Source organism: Bos mutus, chromosome 13, assembly GCF_027580195.1.
Source record: "Bos mutus isolate GX-2022 chromosome 13, NWIPB_WYAK_1.1, whole genome shotgun sequence".
Lineage (NCBI taxonomy): Eukaryota > Metazoa > Chordata > Mammalia > Artiodactyla > Bovidae > Bos > Bos mutus.
The window spans coordinates 18,955,297-18,980,600 of NC_091629.1; the positions used below are offsets into that span (position 1 = coordinate 18,955,297).

The following is a 25,304-nucleotide window of genomic DNA, read 5'->3' on the forward strand; positions in this document are numbered from 1 at the left end:
TTGTTAGGTTGCTGGGCTCTACCCTCAGTTTTCAATTGGATAATTCTGTGCTGTAGTTTAGTGTTCTTGTGTCTGGCCTGAGAATTCACACTTCTGGTGGGTTCGCAGGTGATGTGAGGGCCGCAGGTCTGGGGACCATACATGGAGAATCATTGCTGTAGAGAAGAAGAGAAGAAATATCCCTCTCTGGACAGGCCCTGAGTAGGCACCCAGATTGACTTGCTGGTTGCTCCGAAATAAAAGTTCCCTGCCCCCTCACTTTATGTCAGGAGTGTTTAATCCAGGTGCTTCACCTTCCAGGCATCGTTATTTTCCCAGATGGTGGCACCACCAAACTCTTGGCTCAGGTCACTGTCTTCCCTGAATGGGCACCCAAGTCAGGTTCAGCTAGTAGCTTTCTTTCCAGAGAGACCTGTGAGGCGCTGCCATTTTAAATCAAGACCCAAGCCAGGCCAGGGTTTTCCAGGGTTGACCTGCTGAGATACCTGCCACTTTGTAGCAGTGATTTTCCCAAAAAGACGTTTTAAAGGGCTTCAAAATTCTTTTTGTACCACAAATATTTTAATATGTTCTGTGTTCCACATTACTGCATTAAATGTTTTACTAGGACATGATGTAAAACCCTGTCAATTATTCATGCTTTAACCTGGTTGTCATCTTTTCTTAGTGATATCCTGCAGCTGCTGACTTTTCAGTTTATATTTAGCCAAGAGAATAACTGGCTGACTTTTAATACTGACACAGATCCAGGAAAAATCCTTCTGGAAAGAAGAATTCTGAAGTAACAGTAACAAATGCTTTCTTTTTATAAATCTTGGGTTGCTGTGTTTTTTTAGCACCTTGATAAAGTTATCTTAACATTTTCATAGTTAACCTTTGAATAGTTACAGTTTATTAAGATTAACAAGAGTCCATTTTTACATACTCTTGTAAAGGTATTGTCTCTTGAAGCTGTTTCTTCAGCTGCCTTTTAGGTGAAATTTTAGGAAATTTTAGAAATTTTAGGAATCTTAAAATTTAGGTTAATTCAGTGGATTGAGTGCCAGAGGAAGAAAATATGTTAGAGTGTTACTGAGTTTTTCTAACCTGTTAATACTTCTGGGTTTTGACATATATGGATTTAATTTTTAATATATTCACTGAGGTCTTTTGTTTAAAGTAACATATCATGATTTTGAAACTACTCTCTCCCGTTGGGATGGGATGAAGTCCCCCTGCGACTGATACACTCACAGGGTCTGTAGGATCTCTGACAAGTATTTGGATTTTTATCCCTGGAGTAGCCCCTGAGGTTCTAGAAGAAGGGTGTGGTCAGGCCATTCAGAGCTAAATGCTCTTGCTTTGTAGAGAATATTGGTGTATTAACTTTGTAAGCAGTTTCTAAATGGTTTGAAATATCAGTAACATGCTTTCATATATATTTAATGAAGCAAAGTTCAATTTGTAATGAAGAATCCTTGACTTGTGTGGTCTGGGGGGAGAAACAGTTTTCCCTCTTTAAAAAAAAAGGGGTTCTCTAAAAGTCTTGATCACACTTCATTAAAAAATAAAACTACTTACTGAATTTTAATTACCTCAAAATAAAGAACCTTTGGTGTCTCACTTATATAGTATCAGTATTGAGTATTTTGGCCACAGCAGACCATATTAGAGGCTGTGATAGGAGAGGAAGAGGCGCTGGCTTTTCTTGAGTCAGGAAGCATTAATTGAGCACCATTGCATGCCAGGGAGCATACCAGATCCTGGGGACGCAGGGGTGGAATGAGTCACAGCTCTTAGCTTGAGAAGCTGTGAGAGTGAGTCAGACAATAAAAAAGAAAGAAAATGAAATTTAAAGAAAAAGAAAAGGTACAGCGCAGTCATTGTGTGAAGGACCACTGGGTGGGGGACGGGAGGCTCTAAGAGACTGCCCAGCTCCTCGTTGAAGATTGGTGTTTCTTCTTCATATCCTCACATTCAAAATTTAACATATAACCTTCGTGGGTGATTTAAAATCCGTATTAGTCCCTTGGATGATCTTTATAATATTAGACTCCTTTTAATAGTGCTGTGAATGTTTCCCTGCTGTGTTTCCAGAAATAAACCAGAGTTAGAATTTTGTGACACTGAGCATTGTTCATTCTCAAGCAACACCCGTAGCTGACACCCAGCCACCCGTTGATTCATTCCGCAGGCACTGGAGCACACGCTTTGGCAGAGCACTCTGACGTATGGGAAATGCAGTAGGGAACAAAACAGAAGTTCTACTCTCAGGGAATTTATGTTCAGATGGGAGCCAGACAATAAACAGCTAATGAAGTGGGAACAAATACTGTACGTTTAAATGTCAAGTGGTAATGGTGCTGTGAAGAAAAATAAAGCGTGATAAGGGAATGGGAAGTTAGACTTCGGATGAAGAAGAAGGAGCCCGCCACCATGCCCAGCTTTGGGACAGAGAATTCTGGGGTGAGTGAGCATCAAGTGCAAAAGCAACATCAGATGGCCTGTTCAGAAAGCTTAGGGAGGCCGGTGTGGCTGGAGGAGGAGGGTGAGCAGCGAGCGAAGGGAGGCAGGAAATGATGTTGGGGAAGTCGGCGGGGCTCTGTGGGTGAGCCCAGGAGTTTGGGGCTAGTAGGAAGGGGCAGCCGGGGGAGGGTGGTGAGAGGGGGGGCCGTGGCATCTAAGTTACCCTTAAAGGGCTCGCTGTGGAGAATGGTCAGTAGACAGAAAGCAGTCGGGGCTGAGGCGGCTTGCGCTGCAGTGCTTGTGGTCCGGACGGTGAAGATGGTTGTGTTGGGGATATATTGGGAAATGGGTTAAATATGGGGTATAAGGGAAAGATTTCTTACTGTAACTCCAGAGTTTCTAGTCTGGGAAATCTGTACCATACACTGAAATCGAGGGGTGGGTAGTTTTTGTTTTTTGAGGAGTGCAAGGGAGTTTTTTTGAAATTAAGTTGGAGAGGCCTGTTAGGCATCTAAATGGAGATGGCTAGCAGGCAGTTAATTAGAAATATAAATTCAGTTCAGTCGCTCAGTCCTGTCCAACTTTTTATGACCCCATCAACTGCAGCACGCCAGGCCTCCCTGTCCATCACCAACTCTTGGAGAGCACCCAAACCCATGTCCATTGAGTCGATGATGCCATCCAACCATCTCATCCTCTGTCGTCCCCTCAATCTTTCCCAGCATCAGGGTCTTTTCCAATGAGTCAGCTCTTTGCATCAGGTGGCCAAAGTATTGGAGTTTCAGCTCCAACATCAGTCCTTCCAATGAATACCCAGGACTGATCTCCTTTAGAATGGACTGGTTGCATCTCCTTGCAGTCCAGGGGACTCTCAAGAGTCTTCTCCAACACCACAGTTCAAAAGCATCAGTTCTTCAGCGCTCAGTTTTCTTCACAGTCCAACTCTCACATCCATACATAACCACTGGAAAAACCATAGCCTTGAGTAGACGGACCTTTGTTGGCAAAGTAATGTCTCTGCCTTTTGATGTGCTGTCTAGGTTGGTCATAACTTTCCTTCCAAAGAAGGAATCTTAATTTCATGGCTGCAGTCACCATCTGCAGTGATTTTGGAGCCCAGAAAAATAAAGTCAGCCATTGTTTCCACTGTTTCCCCATCTATCTGCCATGAAGTGATGGGACCTGATGCCATGATCTTAGTTTTCTGAATGTTGAGCTTTAAGCCAACTTTTTCACTCTCCTCTTTCACTTTCATCAAGAGGCTCTTTAGTTCTTCTTCACTTTCTGCCATAAGGGTGGTGTCATCTGCATATCTGAGGTTATTGATATTTCTCCCGGCAATCTTGATTCCAGCTTGTGCTTCTTCCAGCCCAGCGTTTCTCATGATGTACTCTGCATATAAGTTAAAGAAGCAGGGTGACAATATAGAGCCTTGATGTACTCCTTTTCCTATTTGGAACCAGTCTGTTGTTCCATGTCCAGTTCTAACTGTTGCTTCCTGACCTTCATACAGGTTTCTCAAGAGGTGGGTCAGGAGGTCTGGTATGCCCATCTCTTTTAGGATTTTCCACAGTTTATTGTGATCCACACAAAGGCTTTGGCATAGTCAAGAAAGCAGAAATAGATGTTTTTCTGGAGCTCTCTTCCTTTTTCCATGATCCAGCGGATGTTGGCAATTTGATCTCTGGTTCCCCTGCCTTTTCTGAAACCAGCTTGGACATCTGGAAGTTCATGGTTCATGTATTGCTGAAGCCTGGCTTCGAGAATTTTGAGCATTACTTTACTAGCATGTGAGATGAGTGCAGTTGTGTGGTAGTTTGAGCATTCTTTGGCATTGCCTTTCTTTGGGATCGGAATGAACACTGACCTTTTCCAGTCCTGTGGCCACTGCTGAGTTTTCCAAATTTGCTGGCATATTGAGTGCAGCACTTTGACAGCATCATCTTTCAGGATTTGGAATAGCTCAACTGGAATTCCATCACCTCCACCAGCTTTGTTCGTAGTGATGCTTCCTAAGGCCCACTCGACCTCACAGTCCAGGATGTCTGGCTCTAGGTGAGTGATCACACCATCATGATTATCTGGGTCGTGAAGCTCTTTTTTGTAATTCTTCTGTGTATTCTCGCCCCCTCTTCTTGGAGAGTCATTAGCGCCCTTGGTTTGGGTAAGATCACCTGGGGAGTCAAGTAGACAGAAAAGGCTGCGGCCAGTGAGCTGTGCGCTGAGGCCTGGCAGCCAGCGGTGGGAGGCCAGGGCGAGCGGCTCCTCAGTGCACGAGGCTGCGGCCAGTGAGCTGTGCGCTGAGCCTGGCAGCCAGCGGTGGGAGGCCAGGGCGAGTGGCGCCTCAGTGCATGAGGCTGCGGAGAGAGCCCGAGGCTTCGGGAGGAGTCACAGGAGCAGCTGGGGGCAGAGCCCCCACGCCACGGGCACTCCGGATCGGGAGGTGGGGCCTGAGCGTCCATCACTGCTGGGAGCAGTTTGGGTGAGTGACTCACTAGAGAACCTTGAGTGGAGTAGGTGCAGGTCAGGTGAAAAATTGCAGACAAGGAGTCAAGACAGCTCTCTTGAGGTTTATTTGCTAAAAAAGAGCAAAGAAATGAGCCAGTAGCTAGAAGGGGATATGGGATCACGTGAGGGTTTTTTATACTATGATGGTGTGCCTATGAAGGTGATTCAGTCTCTGTGCCTGGTATAACACCAGGTGCTTCATAGGCTTTAGCTCGTTGATTCTTCCTCACCTCCCGTAGAAGCCGGAGTATCAGGACCCCTGATGTGCTGAGGCTCAAGGTAACTTGCACGGTCCCTCAGCTAGATTGCTAGAAAGTGGCCGAGTGTAGACTGGAGCCTAGGGCCATGCTCTCTGCTGAGAGATTGTAGAGTTTTCTCTAAAGTTACGTTCTGATTCTTGCTTGTGGGAGGTAACTTCGCCATTACTCTGACCAGCCTTTTCAAAATAGAGTGGTCAACCAGATATCCTTACATTTGTGATTCTACTTCCATGGCTTCCATGATGGCTCAGATGGTAAAGAATCTGCCCCCATTGCAGGAGACCCAGGTTCGATCCCTGGGTCAGGAACATCCCCTGGAGTAGGAAATGACAACCTACTCCAGTATGCTTGCCTGGAGAATTCCACGGACAGAGGAGCTTGGCAGGCCACAGTCCATGGATTCGCATAGAGTCGGACAAGACTGAGTGACTAACACTTTCATTTTTTTCACTTTCCATGGCATCGAAAGATAATTTATGTGAGTACACACATATAAGGGGCTTCCCCAATGGCTCAGAGGAAAAGAACCTGCCTTCATTGCAGGAGATGCAGGAGACACGGGCTCGATCCCTGGGTCGGGGAGACATGTAGGGAAGCATGGGTTGACTTTGTGTTTATCTTTTACAAAATAGACTGTACATACCTTTTTATTCTTTGCTCATTTTTTTTTAATTGTCAACAAATATTCATCTAAAGGCTACCATGTAAAGGCCAATTGTTTTAATATCTCCTTATAAAAATGAGAACCACCACCACAGTCATACAGATTAATCTGTGCTACCTTAAATCTTTTAACGTCCCACCCGCCTCAGCCTGTAAGTTGCTCAATAGCCTGTTCTGTTGCCAGGGTATTTGCTCCAGGCAGATGCTTCTGCCTTTATATCCTGAGATGTTCAGAGTAACACGTCCCTAACCTGGCCTCTAATCCTTCAGCACATCCTGAACATTACCTGGGAGATTGGCCTTATCTCTTGCCCTGCTCAGAGCCTTTTGCAGCTCCCCACTAATTACCTTCAGGATAAAGTCCAGTCCCTCTTAGAAACGCAGCCCCACCTCTTTAGGGTTCATCATATTCCGAGGGGTCTATGACCTTCTCAGAGGTTAAAAAAAACATTGTCTTATGATTATATTTCTCTTATATGTTTTAATAGTTTTGTTTTATTGGACTTCGTGTGTGTGTCTTGTTTCCATAGTGAGACTTCATACTCTGATTGGGAGGCTCCTGTTTTTTCTTTCTTTCATAGCCCTTGTAAGGTCTATCATAGTGTAGAATGAGTGGTAATTATTGTACTGAAAAGTGTGTGTACATATATATTACTGACAAGTTTATGGGTAGGGGAATGTTGAGAAACAGTTAAAAAGCCTCACCAACTTTCAAAATTGCAGTCCTAAAATGTGTGGATTTTGCTTGTGAACGTGGAGTGAGCTCAGTTTTAGACACATGGAACATGGAACCCTAGACGGTTCTTTACTAGATCAGTTCAGTTTAGTCGCGCAGTCGTGTCCAACTCTTTGCGACCCCATGGACTGCAGCATGCCAGGCCTCCCTGTCGATCACCAACTCCCAGAGTTTACTCAGACTCATGTCCATTGAGTCAGTGATGCCATCCAACCACCTCATCTTCTGTCATCCCCTTTTCCTCCTGCCTCTTAGAGTTCAGTGTATCAGCTAACCAGGTACTCATCAGCCACTTCTCTTTAAATATCAGAAAAAGCTAAATGAATCGCTGCATACTTGTATGTTTTTTCAGTTCCTGATTTCTGCTGGCTGTTCTTCCCCAGGCTTTTAATCAGTTTTTGAGTGAAAATAAGTTTATGGCTTAGGGAAAATTAACTAAAAAATAAAAAGTAACAGCCCTCTTAAAAAGCTGTCCACTTTGTGGACTTAAATTCTTCAAGATTTAGCTAAATAAAGGTTAACTGAGTGCATAACTGCCTGATGCCAGATTGCAGCCTTTATCAGTCTTTACTTACTCTTACCCTTAGAGGGTTTAAAATACCCTCTGAGCTAAACCTCGGGTGTTAAGGTTCAGCGGGGTTTTTGAGAACAATTAGGTGACCTCATATGTTGCAGAATGGTGGCACATAAGCAGAATCTGAACCACAGACACTTGGCCAGAGCAAAGGAGTGACTGTCCCCTTTAGACAGGACATGTATTCTCCAGTTCACGTCAGTTCTTAACACTTCCTGTTGTTTTGAGCCAGACATTTTAAAGAAATTTGCAAAGCCATGCCACTCTTCTGAGCAATTTATTTTCTCTCTTTGGAAAATATAGGTGTCTGTTATTTATCTAAACTCACAGTGGTTTGTTGTGGTTAGTTATTAAGTCAGTTAAATATTTTTACAATTTCTCAGCTTTAATTGTCTAATTTGATAAATAACAATAGCTATAACCCACATAAACAAAGACTCTTTGAAATCTTCAGTAATTTCTAAGAGTATAAAAGGGTCTTGAGACCAAAAAAGCTGAGAACTGCTATTCAGATAGACTAAATGCTTACTGTAATTAATCAGTATATATTACAGTTATTCTGATATTTATATGTATATTCCAGCTCCTGCTTGGACTATTTCTAGACTGCCTAGTAGATACTGGCCAATCCAAAGTTTGTCATTTATTAAGCTGTTTTAATGCCTGTTTCATAATTGACTCAAACTGAATCACCCTATAAAGTCAGTATGGAAGTAACAAAAGCTGACTGTCCTCTGTGGTGCTCAGTTACTGTTCCAAATGCTAACCTAAAACAAATTTAACTTCCTCGTTTTTTTGTTGTTGTTCAGTTGTGTATGTGGGCTTTGCGCGCTTTAAGTAATTGAATGTCAAATTCACTACCTGCTTTGAAACTAATAGCAACGAGCTTGTGATATTTGGATGAAGATTTCCTAATCGGGGGACCTCCCTGGCGGTCCAGCAGTTGAGACTCTGCTTCCCCCACAGGGGGCTCGGGTTCAGTCCCTGGTTGGGAGCTAGGATCCCACATGCAAAGAGGTGTAGCCAAAAAAGTTTTTTTACAAAAAGGATTTCCTAATTAGACCTGGTTGTTAGATGAAGAGGGAACATTTACAGCCATAAGGATATTCTTTGCTAAAGTTTACAGGAGGAACAGTTACACCTGAAGTAATTAATCCAACCTGACTTTAAAGATCTGACACCAAAAAAATAGCACAATTTTTTTGGAATTTCCTCGCGCTCCAGGGGTTAAGACTTAGTGCTTTCTGGGACCTTCCTTGGCTTCAGTCTCTAAGGTCCTGCAAACTGGCGCAGCTCCCCCCACCTCCCCCCCCAAAAAAAAGCCCATTTTTTTTTATCTTGCCAAAGAGAGTAAGGTGAAATAGAGGTCACATGTATAACTTCATTCAGTGATGAAGGTCTTAGCCATGGCAGCTACTGGACTTTGCTGTTGATCATTTGAACAGGGTTTGGTAACACTGAAAAACACAGACCACTTAGAGAGTTAGTCTCTTAGGGAATACCATTAGGTGAGATTCCCCCTCTCAGGAAATCCTCAGTCCTTACTTCAACCAGGTGCCAGGTAACGAAAGGCTTGGAGAACGTGAGGGAGCATGACCCGTGTGACTCACCTGGGGGAGGCGTGCGAGGCAAAGTGGATCGCAAGTGTGCTTTGGTTGACATGGTTCCTAAGTGTTTTCTTGATCAAATACCACAATCGTGGTTTTGGTTTTTTTTTTTTAAATCATAGAATATAGAAAGGGGGTTGGAGTCACCCATAATTCTTGCACCGAGAGATAATCACTGTCACCATCTGGTCTCCTTTCCAAATTTCTTAAGACGTCACTTAGCGTCTATATTAGTTTGCGAGGGCTGCCAGAACAGAGTGCCATAGACTGGGTTGCTAAAACAATGGAAATTCAAAATTCTGGAGGCTGGAAGTCCAGGATCAAGGTGTCAGCGGGTTTGATTTCTTTGACTTGCAGGTGGTTGCTTTCTCACTGGGTCCTCGTGTGGTCTTTACTCTGTACAGGTGTGCATGCCTGTTGGGCACCTGGGTTTCCTCTTCTAATAAGGACACCAGGCAGACTGAACTAGGGCCCACCCTCGTGGCCTCATTTCAGCTTAATCACCTTCTTGAAGGCTGTTTGCAGACATGGGCACATTCTGAGATGCCAGGAGTTAGGGCTCTGTGTATGAATTTGAAGGGACACAATTCAGCCCGTCACCCCATCTGGGAACAGGTACCTCAGATATTTACCAGTCTTCCTATCAGTACAACTCTGTGCTGTAGGGATATTCATTTGTATTAGTGCGGGGTTATAAATTAACCAGGAGCAATAGCAGTGGTGAGGCACAGTGATTTTTCTCCCTGAGCCGAAGTAGTTAGGATTGTTAATGATTTAACTCTTTGTAAACAAAAGGCATTGTATTGTCTGCCTTCTTGCTTATAATATCAAAAACCTCCTTCAGTTTTGTGTTTGCTGGAGGAGACTTAATTATTCAGTGTAGCTGAATAATCCAGTTGGCTAGTCTTTGGGTGAAAAATGCTAGTGTTTTCCAAATGGACCATTCAGGAATGCTTTCAGGATTTTTCTGTTAAGTTTCAAGTACCATCTGTGCTGTTTAATGTTTTTCTTCAGTCAGATGACTCTCTTGCTTATATTTATTTTTAAAAGGAAAATTTTATCATTGTCATAAATGAAAAATTAGTATAATATTACCTGCCCTAAATAGGTTATTCTCAAAAATAAATACATAACTAGAGAGTGAACTATCCATTCATGTACCATCTTCAAAAAGCTTGGGGGCCATAGACGCTTCTTTGTCACACTTCGTAGGCAGCCTGCCAGCACGTCTCACCACTCAGACCTCTGAAATAGCGAGACTTCTCACCACCGTCGCAGCTGTCACCTGCGAATCACTGCCACAGCCTCCTGTCTCTGCCCTGGCTCCCCTCACTGCGCTCTTCATACAGCAGCCAGAGGGACCGCATCACTCCTGCTCACAACTCCAGTGTTTTCTTTCACAGTTGGAGCCCCTGATTTCCTGCTAATCTTCCATCTCACTGACTTGGTTTCAGCTAAATTGGTATCTTTGCTGTTCTTTGGCACTCTGGGCAAGGTTGTGCTTCAGGACCTTTGCCCCTGCCTGGAAGACTCTCCCTTTAGCCACCAATAAATCATGCTCCCTATTTAAAATTGTAACTTTCCCCATCAGTACTCTCTGCTCCAGAGCACCGCCATCTGTCATATTAATAATTTACATGTATTTCCATCTAGGATGTAAGCTCCATGAGGGCAGGCATTTTTGTGTTGTTCACAGCTTATTGCCTGGTGCCTGGAAAAGTATCTGATGTCCTCAGATATTTATTCCAGTCAAATTAATAGTAGCGGGTTCTGCACTTTGGAAAATACTAAAATATAATGGAAACACCTCCCACAGCTTTGAGTCCCTCCAAGTGGGTCTTTCTTCACAGTCATCTGCGAAGTGCTGCTTGGCTCTGAAGAGTCTGGCCTTGGGGGCTCAGTAAAGAAAGCTGGTAACTTGCCTGGATCCCGAGTTTTTCCTGGAGGAAATAGTCTGAGTGCCAGGGGAGGTGGGGGACAGGTGGACAGGCCTGGTTGGGAGAGCAGCATCCCCAGCTGGCCCTGGTACCTGGACTCTGTTCTGGAAGACACCCAGAAGCAGTGCGCGCCTCAGCCTGAACTCGGGCACAGCGGCATGAACCTGGAGAGGTGTTTGTGTGCCTGCTTCCCTGAGCTGCTTGCCAGGCTTGGGGAATTTTAGAAACAGGTAAAGCAGAGAACCGGCTACCCTCCTTTAGCTTTTTCACGAGAAACTGTGACTTAAATATTTGAAAACTTTCATCCGTGCTGCCTTCACTTGACTCTTGAGTTGATGAAGGGGACACTTGTTACATGCTCGGAGTAGGGCAGCTGTTCCTTCTAAGGTAGTTTTAAGAGTCATTCCAGCAAAGGAGCACACCCTTAGAGATGTAGAACAAGAATAAAACAAAAGAAATACCCTCTGTTCTTCCAAGGCACTTTTATCAACACTTTATTTATGGTTTTCATGTCAAACTCAGGGGCGCAAATTAGCATTTCTACTTGTAAAGCCTTTGTGACGTCTGTCAGCGCTCCAGGGACGGGGGCGGGGTACTCTAGGTTCTGTCACCCAGCCGTGGTTTAGTCGCCAGCGCCCCTCCTTCTGGTGTGCTCGTCGATACAGGTAGCTTCGCGAGCAGCAAGCTTGAGGCGCGGCAACTTACAGCAGTGTTTTGCATGTAAGCATCTTTATTGTCAGGTAGAGGTAATGAGCGACTAGCTCTAGGCTTACAAGTTCCCCTGGAGTTGCTAGTATCTTGAATCTCTTTCCATTTATTTTAGGAGTAAAAGTCCCTCGCAATTTCCGACTGTTGGAAGAACTCGAAGAAGGCCAGAAAGGAGTAGGAGATGGCACAGTTAGCTGGGGTCTAGAAGATGACGAAGACATGACACTTACAAGATGGACAGGGATGATAATTGGGCCTCCAAGAGTAAGCGTCGAGCTACGGCTATAAATGTCAATGTCTTACATGCACTGTGCCTCCTTTAAAACTGTTACCTTATCACGGGAAAAGCTCACCAATGGTGTAGTTTCTGAAATGTGGCTATTCTTTTTTGACCAGTTTCAGTTTATATATTTGAACCTCCTCTGATGCTGTTTAATCCCTCTAAATGGTAAGCAAAAATCTGTTCAGACTCTTAGTGTGAATTTACGTGATGATGTAGGCAGTGAGGCTTGAGGTAATTGTACTGTTAGATGTAGTTTAGAACAAACTCTTGGGCTTATCAAATAACAAGGCTCCAGATACAGCCGGCATTCCTGAAGGCAGGGTCTAGACTGTGGAGAGCCTCCTGGGTTGTGGTTTTTATTCATCGTTTCCCAGTCCTGTCACGTATCTGTGTCCTGGTTCGTTGGGCCACTCAGCAAAGGGTCATTGCCTGCGTGGTCTGCTCTGGTCTGTTCAGGCACTGTTGAGCCCAGAGACCTTTGCAAAGAAGACAGAGACAATGGGGATGAGGAATGTGACCTCTCTTAAGCTGTGTAATTAGCAAGAGTTCCCAGTCTTTGTAATGCCAGCTAACCTTTTTTTATGGCATGAAGTCAACTCCCCAGAAACATCATTTAATTCTCACAAGAGCCCGTTGTTAGGATGCTCTTGTTGTATAGTTGCGTTCCATTTTACAGAAGCCAACTTGGAGAAGTCTGCACAGAGACACTTAGCTGAGAATTCCCAAACCAGGTCTCACTCCAGAGCTTGTATTCCTAACTACTAGCCTATATTGTCTCCTTCTATTTATGTTTTGAGTTTTCAGCTGTTCCCATTATAAAATTATCTAGTGTTAAGTAATAATTTGATGTGGAAGTGAAGAGATAGATAGACTCCAGTAATGTGACACTCGTTTCAGACAAGCTGTAGGAGATTTTGAGCATAGCAGGCCCTTTCCTGGAGAAGGCAATGGCAGCCCACTCCAGTACTCTTGCCTGGAGAATCCCATGGATGCAGGAGCCTGGTGGGCTGCTGTCTACGGGGTCGCACAGAGTCGGACATGACTGAGCGACTTAGCAGCAGCAGCCCTCTCCTGTGTCTGCTTGTGCTTGAGGGTGGTCAGTCGTTCTGCTCACCTCGTGCAAGGCTCTGCACTAGTTCTGGGAGGTAGAAAGACACGGGGGCTCTGGCCCTGGCTGAGAAAGGAAGCGTGTGGGGCTCGCTCAGTGTCAGGACCAGCTGTTGTTCATCTTGGATTGTCATAGGTGCTCAGGGCAAATGACTGGCTTTGCCATGTACTTTTCTGAGTCATTTTTGTGACCCTGTAGCTTTGTTTGTGGGGGGGTGGGGGTGGTTAAAAAATGTGCAATCTGTATTTACTCATTTCTTGATCTTTTTTTTTTTAATCTGTGAAAATCAGGATTTTCTGAATCTCATTAAGTACTGGGGAAAACCTGATGCAGAAGGCTTTTGTCTTCACACAGATCATTTCTTGCTGTCTCTGAAAGCCCTTAGTATAGTGATGGTTTCCTTCACTGCGTTTCATCTCTTCTTAAGAATGCTTTAGGTTTTTTGAAGATGAAAACTATTCTTCCCTCCTCTTTACTCTCCAGAACACCTGGAAATGACTCAGAATGAGGTAGTTGTTCAACAGATTTGTTAATCAACAGACCGATTTTCAGACTTGAGCGTAGTGAGGATGAACCAGCGTACAACAGTGACTACCCTAAATTACACCACGACTGGGTGTGGTGAGTGAGCACACTCAGCGGTGCCGCGGAGTCACTCAAACACATGAACAAATGAACGCTCAGTTCTGTAAAAATAGCCTATTCCACCTAAGACACTTTAGAGTACCCTGAATTTCAACTGGCCTCTTTCCAGAGGAAGCTGTTAGTGAGTAGCTGCAGTATGCAAGGTACTTCCCATATATCCTCTGCATCGTTTCTTTGTTTTTAATTGAGACATAATTCACAATGGAGAACTCACTTACCGTAGAATTACTTTTAAAGTGTTCAGTTCAGTGGGTTTTTTTAATCATATATTCAGCACTGTGCAACTGTCATTAACTTGAGGGCATGTTCATTACCCAAGAGAGAAACTCCATGCCCTTCGGCAGGCGCTCCCATTCTGCCCTCTGCCCTCGCGTTCCTCGCCCTTGACAGTCACTGATTTTCTGTCTCTCTGAGTTTGCCAATTCTGACATTTCATGTAATTGGGATCAATATGTGGCCTTTTGTGACTGGCTTTTACTTATCATGGTGTTCTCAAGGTTCATCCATGTTATAGCACTTACCAGTAGCTTTTTCCTTTTTATGGCTGAATAATATTCTTTTTTAATGGATATACCATGTTTTGTTTATCCATTAATTGATGGACATTTGAATTTTTTTCACCTTTTCCTATTACGAATAATACTGCTATGAATATTTGTGTATAGGCTCTTATGGGGACAGATGTTTTCACTTCTCTTACGTATATACGTAGGAGTGGGATTGTTAGATCACATGATAACTTTGTTTACATTTTAAGCAACTGCCAAACTGTTTTCCAAAGCAACTGCACGTCTCACATCCTGCCAGCAGCGCATGCGGGGTGCGTTTCTCTGCATCTTTACCAATTCTTATTATCGTGTCTTTTTACTCGTACACTTTCTGTTCCTTAAGGTTAAAAGCAAAGACATAAAGGAACTACCTGCTTCTAGGCGCTTCCTGTGACCAATCTATTTTGTGGTTAATGTACAAGGTGTATGCTGTGCAACTGGAGTGTCAGCCTCACGATTAAAGCGTCTGAATAGAACACTGAGGAACTCCTCTCCCTGTTACATTTTTGTTGTGTTACTCAACAGAATCCTCCACCAGTATTTAGAAAGCATGTACCGAATGATGCAGCAGTCCTACTGGGAATTTACTCCTCTTTTCTTGAATGTATTGCCCCAAATCCTGTATGTACAAAATTATCTCATGCCTTATTTTCAGTACTGGCAAAATACTGGAAACCGCCTGAGTGTCTTTCAGTAGACCGTAGTATATACTGTGTAGCTTTTCAAAGGAATGAGACAGATTTGTGTGTGCTGAAATGGAGTGATCTCCATGATACTTAAGTGGGAAAAAGGTACAAAGCACACAGAACGTGCTGTCACTTGGGGTCGGGCTGGGAGAGGGAGGCGGAGGAGGTGGACACGCTTGTGCTTCCGTGTGCTGAGAATACTTTGGAAAACAGAGAAGAAGCCCATGTCGGTGGTTGTGTTCTTCAAAAGGAATCACTCGCTAGGGCCGGGGCGGGAAGGGAGACTTATTCCCAATACCTTTTTGTACTCTTTGAGTGAGCTTTAATCATGTGAGTGTGTTAGCTATTTGAAAATAGATATGTATATGTATTTTTTCTTTTTGTAAAGCAAATCTTCCAAACCTAAAAGCAAAGCTTCCTGTCCAAGTGCCCCTTGAAAAATTCGGCAAACGTATCTGTCCACAGCATTGCATGTAGAGGATTTCTGCTCTGCCCGTGGGGTGTAATGGTAGCCGGGTTACAGAGCGGAGTCTCTCGGCCTTGGCACTGCTGACGCGTTGGGCGGGTGGTTCTTCGTTTTGGAGCTGTCCTGCCACTAGCGGGTGTTAGCAGCGTCCCCGGGGTTGGGACAGCCATAAACATCCTCAGGGGCAGCCTGCTTCCCGCCACTTCGGGAGTGGGACAGGGACGGGGGTCGCCCTGGTTGAGCAGCACCGTTATACCTCTGGAGTTCTCCGTGATGGTGTTTTTATGGGTGGGTTAGAGCCTAGCTGTGTGTTCACTCACATACTTATCTAAAAGTAGACTGCGCATAATTAGGAACAAACAGAATTACAGGAGTGTGTGAAGTAAAAGGGCAGTGATCCATTCCCCGTTTCATTATACTCTCCACAGAATAAAAACTGATCATGTGGTGTGTGGTGTGTTTCTACTGGCATTTACTGTGGGTACACAAACCTAAATACATAACCATTTTAATAAAAATGAGACCTTGCTGTGCTTAATGTTTTGCAGCTTTTTTTTTTTTTTTTTTTACCTTAACAGACTGTGGACATCTTTCCATATCAGTATATATTGACCTGTCTCCTCCTGAAAAGCTTTCAGCTACCTGTCTGATACGTGAATATATTCTCATAGAGTTTTTCAAACAATACAGATTAAGCAGTTCACTTTGTACCATTTAATTCTTTGTGTCAGTCAGGAAAAGAGAAACCATACTAAATATTTCAACAGATAATATAGAAATTGATCAAATAGGTGTTGGGCTGAAACAAAGCCTACTAGGGGAACACACAGAGAAGACAATGGCACCCCACTCCAGTGCTCTAGCCTGGGAAGTCCCATGGACGGAGGGGCCTGGTGGGCTGCAGTCCATGGGGTTGCTAGGGGTCAGACACAACTGAGCGACTTCACTTTCACTTTTCACTTTCATGCATTGGAGAAGGAAATGGCAACCCACTCCAGTGTTCTTGCCTGGAGAATCCTGGGGACAGGGGAGCCTGGTGGGCTGCTGTCTCTGGGGTCACACAGTCAGACACGACTGAAGTAACTTAGCAGCAGCAGCAGGGGAACACAGATAACACTAAAAAATAACCACAGCCTGGGTCTGGAAGGCTGAGTCAGGGGACGCTAGGACCACTGAAACCTATCACTTGGAGGACAGGCACCCTCTGTTGGTCCCTGTGGGGCCCACAGAGCTGGTTGGACGAGCCCCGAAAGGCCAGAGGCTTAGCCCAGAGACAGCTCTCACTGCCAAGACGGGGGCCTTGGGCTAGAGTGACCCTGATGGGAACAGAAAGCAAAGGGGAAGGAAAGAGGGCCTCCTTTTGCCTTTTTATTTTTTATTGCAATTGTGCAGTCAACACAGCAAGTTAAGTCTTCAGCTGTACAATATTCAGGTAGTACTGTGATTGAATTCAAGAAATGAATAATTAATGCTGCCTTTCAGAGGATCTGTTCCCTGACTGACGGGAACAGAGTTCTTGTGCAGAGGAAGTCTGTCTTGCCTGGTCCGGAGTGGGCTGGGCAGGTGCTGGGTAGTGAGCGCTAAACCCACCTTCCCTGCTCTGCTCTGGATCCTGGCACTGGCATCTGTGAACTCCATGCTTCCTCTGTCAGCTGGCTTCCTGTCAGGCGCCAGGGGAGGACACAGCGGAGAGCCTGAAGGGCAGGGAGGAAGCCTTGTTCCTTCCTGCTTGCCTCTGCTCTGTCTGTGCCACTCTGGTGATTGCCCTTCATCCTGGCATCAGCCGTGGGTCCCGGCCTCCAGGTTTTGGGGGTTCCTCCAGCCTTTGGGGGCACCCCCTGCATCAGCCTCACAGCAGCCCCTCCTCAGAGACCTGGGTTCAACTCTGGAGCCCTCTTCCTCCGAGCCTCTAGATCGGATCAGCTACAGCTTTCTTCCCTTGTCCCCCAGCCTTCAGGGGTAAAAAAGGCAATAACCCTGAACTAACACAAAGGTAGTATCTGCTCCCTGCAGTCCTCACCTCTGTGTGTGTTCAGGTTCCTCTTTTAAAACTTTTCAGTCCAGTGGTACCTGTTTAACCGATTTCCTGTATTAAATTCTTTGTTAAAATACCTAGTGTGGTGTCTTTTTTCCCAAGCTTTTCCCTAATTTTCAAATCCCCACCTTCATGCCCAGATTCACTGTGAGCAATAGTTTGACATGTCTCCTCCCACTCCTCCTCCTGTACATTACTGCCTGTTGGTGGCCTCCGTCATGGAGATCCTCTCAGGCTGTACCCCGCCTCCCGTTTAGAGGCCCCAGCCTTTATTCTGACAGCGTATGCCCATCTTGTACGCTGAGCGCACCTGTCATGTAACTGCAGCGTTTGAACAGTTACAGATGCCTGATGCTGGGGATAAGAAGTGAGGGAAAGGGAGTCAACGGCTGGCTGCCCTCTTGCTGTAACTGCAGGATGGTGCTCCTGCTTACCAGGGAAGAAGGCAGGTAGGGGGAAATCCTGAGTTGAGCTTTTGTTACAGGTTGGGGTCGCTGTGAAGTGGATGTGAAAATCTTATATGGGAATATTATGCCTTCTGAATCTTAAAATATATGTTCCAGTTTTTAAGCTAGGGACGGGCCACTATTTTAGACGGAATGTTTTCAAGCCTTTAAATCACCTTTCTTAATGTGCTCCCCGCGAAGGCCGCTAGATGTCACTGTTCACACAGGAGCCGTTTCTTGTGCAGCACGGGGTGCAGTGGGCACGGGGCGCGGGTGAGGGCCCCGGAGGAGGCCGGTCTCCCCCACGGGGGCCGGTCCGACCGGGAGGTGTCAGCCACGCTTTGGTATGGTCTTCAGACACGCAGGTGATGATGACGCAGCTTCACATGAGAAAATCGTGAGCAGCCTTCTGTTTCACACGGTGCTTGAACTGGGTCTCAGAGGCTGAGGTGCTTCGGGTGGGGGTCAGCGCTCTAGGCAGAAAGAACCGCCTGGAGAAGGGGGCGCGCTCCGCCGCTCAGCGGGCGGAAGTGTCAGGGAGCCGTTCCCTGCCGTGAGGTGGGACTCGTCGGTGTTTCTCAGCGGAGGCTCGGTTGGCGCTCGGAGAAGGACCGTTTCTCCTGGGCAGGTCTGGCGTCCTCGGCCCCCCGCCACCTCCTCGATGCCGGGCATCTTGGGTGGTCCTAAAGGCGGCAGGGACGGAGTGCCCGTGGCTGAGATCCCTTCCCAGAGCGCGACCCCGGTGCTGAGGAGTGGGAGGCGACCCTTGTGTCTGTGCCCACCCGACCTTGTGCTTGAGTTCAAAGTTCTCTAGAGTTGCCTGTTGTTTACTCTGTACGTGGCGGTGTTTAGTGCCTCGGCTGATGGTCCCTTCGTGAGTAGACATCGGTATGACTTCCCAGAATGAAGGATGCCTCTTACACTTAGTTTCCCAGGGTGTAGACACATGAACGTAAAAGCAAGTCCATCTGATTGCGCCTAATGATACCAGCTTAAGACTTCAGTGACCCTAGCTTAAATTTCCTGGCTTCTTTATATTCCCCCAAAGCCAAGATTCATGGGCGCTAGTGCAGGGACCGATCACGACTAACTTACCAAACCGCGAGCAGACTCTCCATGGTGGCAGTAGACACACCAGCTCTGCAGCAGGAATAAATGGGGAATAAATGGGGTTTCAGAAGTTGTGCATTTTTTTAATTCTTTGTAATTGCCTGACATGGCTATACCTTCTTTTTTTTTTTCCAGACAATTTATGAAAACCGAATATACAGCCTTAAAATAGAATGTGGACCTAAATACCCAGAAGCACCCCCCTTTGTAAGATTTGTAACAAAAATTAATATGAATGGAGTTAATAGTTCTAATGGAGTGGTAAGTTGTTTCTGCTGCCCCTCCTTGTCCCCTGGGGTTCCCCAAAATTCTTTGTGCTCGAACGTCAGGGGCACTCGGGGCCTGATTCCGTTTGTTCCTTGATTCTTGGATGACGATGTGCTGCAGGACGCACACGTGCTGTTTGGAGTGAGGGCCTGTTTCCCAGTTGTGTTTAAGCACAACTTGTGCGGCGTTTGCTCTGGGCTGTTACCACTCAGCCTGTGCCGGTCACTTTGAAACGAGCGCTCCTTCAGCCTCCCTGCTACACCCCCAAGAGGTAGAGGTGGAGAGGGGAAAGACCGCCCCCAAGGCCATGCTTCTCTCCATGGGACTTATTTGTGCACCACAGGCATATAATACTTTTTCCTGGTAATGGCCTTGCTTTCTTATTTTTGCCACTGTTTTCACTGCCATGAATGGAGACCAGTCTTGTTTGCCGTAAGCAGGCACTGATGGGGACACACCAGTAAATGCTGTAAAAGCGGAGCAGGGGCGGCAGATTGCCCCCTGCCGCGCGCTGAAGGCTCTCGAGCCTCTGAGGCCGCTGTCCTGGCCAGGGGAGAGCAGGAGCCTTAGAGGGTGCTTTCGTGCTAGCATCACAGGAGCTCCTAAGCCCTCTGTTTTGAGGTATTCAGAAGACTGGAATGGAAGCTGAGAAGAGCTGAGCCTGTTGCTGTGGTCAGTGTTACCTCTGAGGCCCACCTGATGTCCTGAACCCAGGAGAAGTTCCCATTTGGAGGCGTTTCTCCAGGGAGCGCTGCACTGACTTGAGGGGGCATGGCTTGGGCAGGCCCTGGTCTGCAGAGCCCTTGCCTTGCTCTCCCTACTGCCCTGAGCTGTGGCCGCCACGTGGGCACAGAGTAGGGGAGGACAGGCCCTGAGCATCACCCGCCACTTGGGCACAGAGTAGGGAGGACAGGCCCTGAGCATTGCCCGCCACCTGGGCATGGAGTGAGGAGGACAGGCCCTGAGTGGTGGCCGCCACCTAGGCACAGAGTGGGGAGGACAGGCCCTGAGCAGTGGCTGCGGCTGGCCCAGCAGGCGAGGCTGTCGTTTCACAGCCAGTTGAGTCTCACCAGGTGTCGGTGCCTCGTCTGTAAGAGCGGCTTTTACTTATCCGTAATTTCCTCCTTCCAGACCGTGAGGGTTTGGGACCCAACAAGGGAAAAGCAGACTAACGGGAGGGAGGGAATCCTGTGGGCATTCCGCATGTCAGATCCTGCTGGGTGATCAGCGTGTTCCACCTAAAAAATGCTTCTTACTCACTTTTCTGCTGTAGCTTAGCTCCAGCACACAGCATTCCTTTTGTTTGAGAGCCTGACAGTAATTTGTTTTATCTTTGCCTTTCTGTAGGTGGACCCAAGAGCCATATCAGTGCTAGCAAAATGGCAGAATTCATATAGCATCAAAGTTGTCCTGCAAGAGCTTCGGCGCCTAATGATGTCTAAAGAAAATATGAAACTCCCTCAGCCGCCTGAAGGACAGTGTTACAGCAATTAATCAAAAAGAAAAACCACAGGCCCTCCCCTGCCCCCATTCGATTTAAAGTCTTCATTTTCCACAGTAGTAAATTTTCTAGATTCGTCTTGTAGACCTCAAAGTACTGGAAAGAAAGCTCCCATTCAAAGGCAGTTTATCTTAAGATACTGTAAATGATACTAATTTTTTTGTCCATTTGAAATATACAAGTTGTGCTGTAACAAATCACCCTGTCAAGCGTAACCACTGTCCACATAGTTGAACTTCTGGGATCAAGAAAGTTATATTTAAATTGATTCCCATCCTAACCGGTGGGGCACATCTAACTCAACTGTGAAAAGACACATCACACAATCACCTTGCTGCTGATTCCATGGCCTGGGGTCTCTGCCTTCTCCCCCCTCCCCTCACCCTCCCTGCAACAGCCCTCCAGCTCGGGGTGGCTTAGTAGAGTACACATGAAGGTTTCAGGTCACAGCCTGGGGGACACTGCTGGCGTGTGGGCTGCTCTGTCCGCATCCCTGGTCTCTCTCTCTAAGTCTTAAGTGATGCCCCCCTTCCAAGCCATCAATCCTGCTCCCCCCAGCCTCCACTGCTGCCCTTGGCCGAGGCATAGATTGTAACCCCTCTGCTTCCCTCTGAAATTGGCCTTTGGTGAGGAATTCAGGGCTTTCCCCATATCTTCTCCCCCCACCTTAATTGAGGGGTGCTGCTTTTTCCTTCCTCCTCCTCAAGTCCCTTTGCACCACCACCACCCAACACTTTCCATGACGCTTCCTTGCTTTGGCCAGAAGCCATCAGGTAAGGTTGGAAAGAGTCTCTGACCTCCCCTCATTTAGCCTTGGAACCACAGTTTACTCTCCACCAGCCTGGGAAATGAATATTGGGTTCTCAGCCTTGCCACCCTCTGCTGCCATCATCAGCTGATGCGTTTCTTTAGCTCAGGTTTTGATAAGGTGAAAAGAACAGTCACCAGGGTTACTCAGACCTGCCAGCTCGCGACCTCCTTGGTGGTTAAACTTGGAGAAAGGCCACAGAAGACACTTGTAAGCACACACGACCCCTCTGAATGAATTGTTTTCTTTTCCTGTAAAGGCTTTGGCTTTTTAAAATTGAAGTTTTAAACAGGGCTCTCATTGGGTCATCCTTTCAGTCCATTCGGGTCTAGTTTGGAAGCTGACAACTGGAACAAAAAGAACCTTGAATTCGGTGCATACTTTGGTTTTGGTGCTGCTGCTTCTCCCAGTCCTCAGCAGGGATTACGAAAGACCTCGGTGTGCACGGCAGATCCCCGAAATTCCTGGCAAATCGCTGCGTTTTTCCACTTTTCTGTTCAGGACCACTAAATGCTGAGATGTGGATGCATACCGAAATAAAATCAATTCATTGTGTTCCAAGGGTTTTTTTTGTTTGTTAGTGTCTGTGTAAAATCACCTTTTGAAGCAGCAACTATCAAGTCTGAAAAGCAATTGATGTTTCCATTAATCTTTTTCTGGGGGAAACCTTAGTTCTAAGGATTTAACATCCTGTAAGTAAAGTTTAACATAACAGTATTCCATAAGCAGCCTTTTTATTGTCAGACCATTGCCTGATTTTAATATAATAAAAAGAAGTGTGCGTTAATATTTAAGAAGCTGTGCTCTTCTTCCTCAGCATATACTTTATTCAGGATTAGAATTTAATGTCTTAGATGCTTTGGTATTCAACTTGACTTCCAAAAGCAGGGGCCGGGGAACTTTTTCTACAGTGGGTCCAAGTTAGTAAACATTTAGGCTTTTTTTTTTTCCTTCTGGCTTGTGAGACCTTGGGTTGCACCCAGGCCCTCAGCAATGAGGGCAGAGTCCTAACCACTCGACGGCCAGAGAATTCCCAACTATCTAAGCTTTATTGGCCAAGAGGCAAAATCAAATTATGTGTGTGTTTATTTAATGAGAAAACAAAATTTCCACAATTTTTGGATGAAATTCAAAACATAATTGAGTATAGTTCTTTATGATGGTAACAGGTACACTGAGAAGAATGGAATGCTGTTTTTTAGGGGATAACATGTAATTTGGATTCAAAGTTAGTATTCCCTGTTATCAGATCAGTTGCAGATGTTCCTCTGTATAGATCATTCCTCTTGAGGGGCCAAACAGAACTGGGCAGCAGACCGGATCTGGCCCATGGACCATAGTTTGCCGACCCGTCTTAAAAAAACAAGCAGAAGAGGAGTAGGGTTTTCCCTTAGATTTAAAATGTTGCTTTGTGAAGCTCGAGGTATTAAGTCTCTGCTGGTAACAACTGTTAGTACCATGTAGCTGGGTTTCCTTGTCTGTTGGATGGAGAAGAAACACACAGCTCTCCCCTGTGTTTCTAGCATTTGAAACAGTTTTGCTCGGATGGACCGTGTGTCTGCCAGCCACTGTGAGGGGTGAGGACGTGTCCGTGACTCAGAATTGCGCTCCCTGCCGTGGTCCCGACCACCAGCCGGCACCACCCGGGTGTCTGTGCCAGGAGCCAGAGCAGACGTCGCAGTGACTGCCTGGAGGGAATCGGGTGGCTCACAGTGGGCCACCTTCCAGAAAGGGCTGCCAGACTTTCTGCTAAAGGTCCTCATGAGCCCGTCCTCTGGAGTGAGCTGCTGCCTCAAGCTCCCCTGAAAGGGGGTCGGGCCAGGGACGTCTGCGGGCTCCTCACTCTCAGTCAGCTCACAAGGGAGAAAGAGGAGGGGAGCTGCTAAAACTACTTCAGAACGCTGCCGGGACACCCCGAAGCAGATTCAGGCCAAGTCTACAAGTGCGGGGACCTCCAGACAGGAAAGCGGAGGCTCCGCACCTGGTACCTCCTTGGTGGCTACAGGGAACTCTGCCTAGAGCCTCGGGACTCATCTGGAGCCTCCTGTCACAGCCTCCAGTCTGGTCTGTGGTTACATCCCACAGTCGTGCGATCTGCCCCTCATCTTGGCCGGTGCGTTCATGGTGGTCTCAAGCTTACGGCCTACACGGAGGGCGGAGAGGAAGCGCTCTTTCGAGGTGCAGAGAGCACTTCTTCAGCAGGGGGGCCCCGATCCCAGTCCCTGCCAGGTCCTTGCCCATGAGAGAAGGTCCCTCCGCAGTCACTGTTCACAGTGTGGAGCTGCAGGCCCTGACAGTGCCGGGGAGGGAAGCCGCCCCCTCGACTGACCAACAGCAAACCAGCGAGGGGTCTCCGCTGCCCCGTGACCCCTGCCCACGACCTTGTGGGGAGGGCAGTGCCCTTGAGCTGCTTCTCTGCTGAGATAGCTCTGGGGCCCTGGGTGGGGGTGGGTGGGGGGGTACCGGCGCCCTGCTGCATCCGGCTGTGAAGCAGTAACATGGGTGGTGTCGGGTCAGCCCCGGCCCTGCCGAGGGCCCGCTCCTCTGGCTGGCAGCCAGCCAGTCCTGCTGGGCCTCTTGCCCTTCCCACCCCCTCACCCCTGTGGCAAGTGGACACTCAGTCCTCTTCCCTTCCCTGGCCTGCACCTGCTCCACAGGACTCTGCAAAGGACTCGGGTCTTGACGTCAAGGATTCGAGCAGAGAATGTTCTAGGGAATGGCAGCTTGTGAGAGCATCTCTTCTTTCCATTTGAGAGAAGGAAGGTGCCGGGGTGGGCTGTATGGGCCGCACGTGGCTCTGGGCTATGGGCATGACAGCTGGACATACCCCCAAAGGCCTCCTCCTGGGGGCTCCATGAAGTTACCTGCTGCCAGCACCGTGGCTGCAGGTGGCCTTGAAAGAGGGGAGGGCTTAGCACTCAGCGCCAGCCTTGCAGTTCTTGGCCCTGGCACTGGAAGGCACTGGCCATGTCTTTGGGGTTCTGGCGTGTGCCTGACGGCCTGAGAATGTGGGGCTCAGTGAATGCCAGATTTTGGTTTTTTAATTGAAGTATAGTTAACTTACAGTATTATATTAATTTTAGGTGTAATCTTTCTGATACAGATTTTTATGTGAGCTCTCCCAACATTAGGGTGTCACATGCGTTTTTTTATTCCTGTATAGAACAGGAGCACCTTCGCAGCTCGCTGGCCACAGTTGAGGCCTCAGGACGGAAAGCTCCATCACCAGCTGTCCCTTATCCTCCCCAGGATCATCTTGGTGGCCTTTGAGCCCTGGGAGTCCTGCAGTCCTGGAAGCTCTACCCAGGGTCATGTGGTGGGTCCTCAGAACGTGGGCAGGACCCCTGTGGCCCAGGGGGAAGGTGCCGAGTGACGGGGTGGCCGCAGGGTCCCCAAGAAACAGCCCCACATTTCACTGAGTCTGAGATCCTGTCCTCTGTGAGACGCACCATTATTTTATGCACCACCAAGAAAAAAATGCTGCCAATTATAAAGATGCCACTGATTGTAAGGAATGTCCCAGTTCCAGAAATGTTAAGATGTTAAAAAGTGAACATTTTAGGTTTGACGAGAAGTAGAGTCTTGTCTACAAGGCATTGGTGGCTCAGTGGTAGAATTCTTGCCTCCCACGAGGGAGCCGCAGGTTCGATGCCCGGCCAATGTATGTACTTTGAACTTGCCAGGTGGCGCTAGTGGTAAAGAACCTGCCTGCCAATGCAGGAGATGTTAGAGACTTGGGTCTGATCCCTGGGTCAGATCCCCTGGGAATCTCCTCCAGGGTCAGGGAAGATGCCCTGGAGGAGAGCATGCAACCCACACCAGTATTCTTGCCCGGAGAATCCCATGGCCAGAGGAGCCCGGCAGGCTACAGTCCACGGGGTCGCAGAGTCGGACACGACTGAAGCGACTTGGCACAACACGCACAGTTGTGATCAGCTGTGATAAGCACAGAGGCGGCAGCCA

The 25,304-nt window shown here is 47.1% G+C and overlaps 1 protein-coding gene across 2 annotated transcripts in view; it reads left to right on the forward strand.

Annotated features, from left to right (window-relative positions):
• UBE2V1 (ubiquitin conjugating enzyme E2 V1) overlaps positions 1 to 21,902 on the forward strand; it is a 28,027-nt gene extending 6,125 nt beyond the window's left edge. The window contains exons 2-4 of one of the 2 annotated variants that reach the window (XM_005899626.3): positions 11,554 to 11,702; positions 18,901 to 19,026; positions 20,380 to 21,902. In XM_005899626.3, coding sequence (XP_005899688.1) covers positions 11,554 to 11,702; positions 18,901 to 19,026; positions 20,380 to 20,526 — 422 coding nt within the window. In that variant the 3' untranslated portion in view covers positions 20,527 to 21,902. Of the gene's footprint in view, positions 1 to 11,553; positions 11,703 to 11,743; positions 11,887 to 18,900; positions 19,027 to 20,379 lie in introns of those variants that run through there. The other variant, XM_070381051.1, reaches the window with a different exon arrangement.
• Positions 21,903 to 25,304: the final 3,402 nt, after the last annotated feature.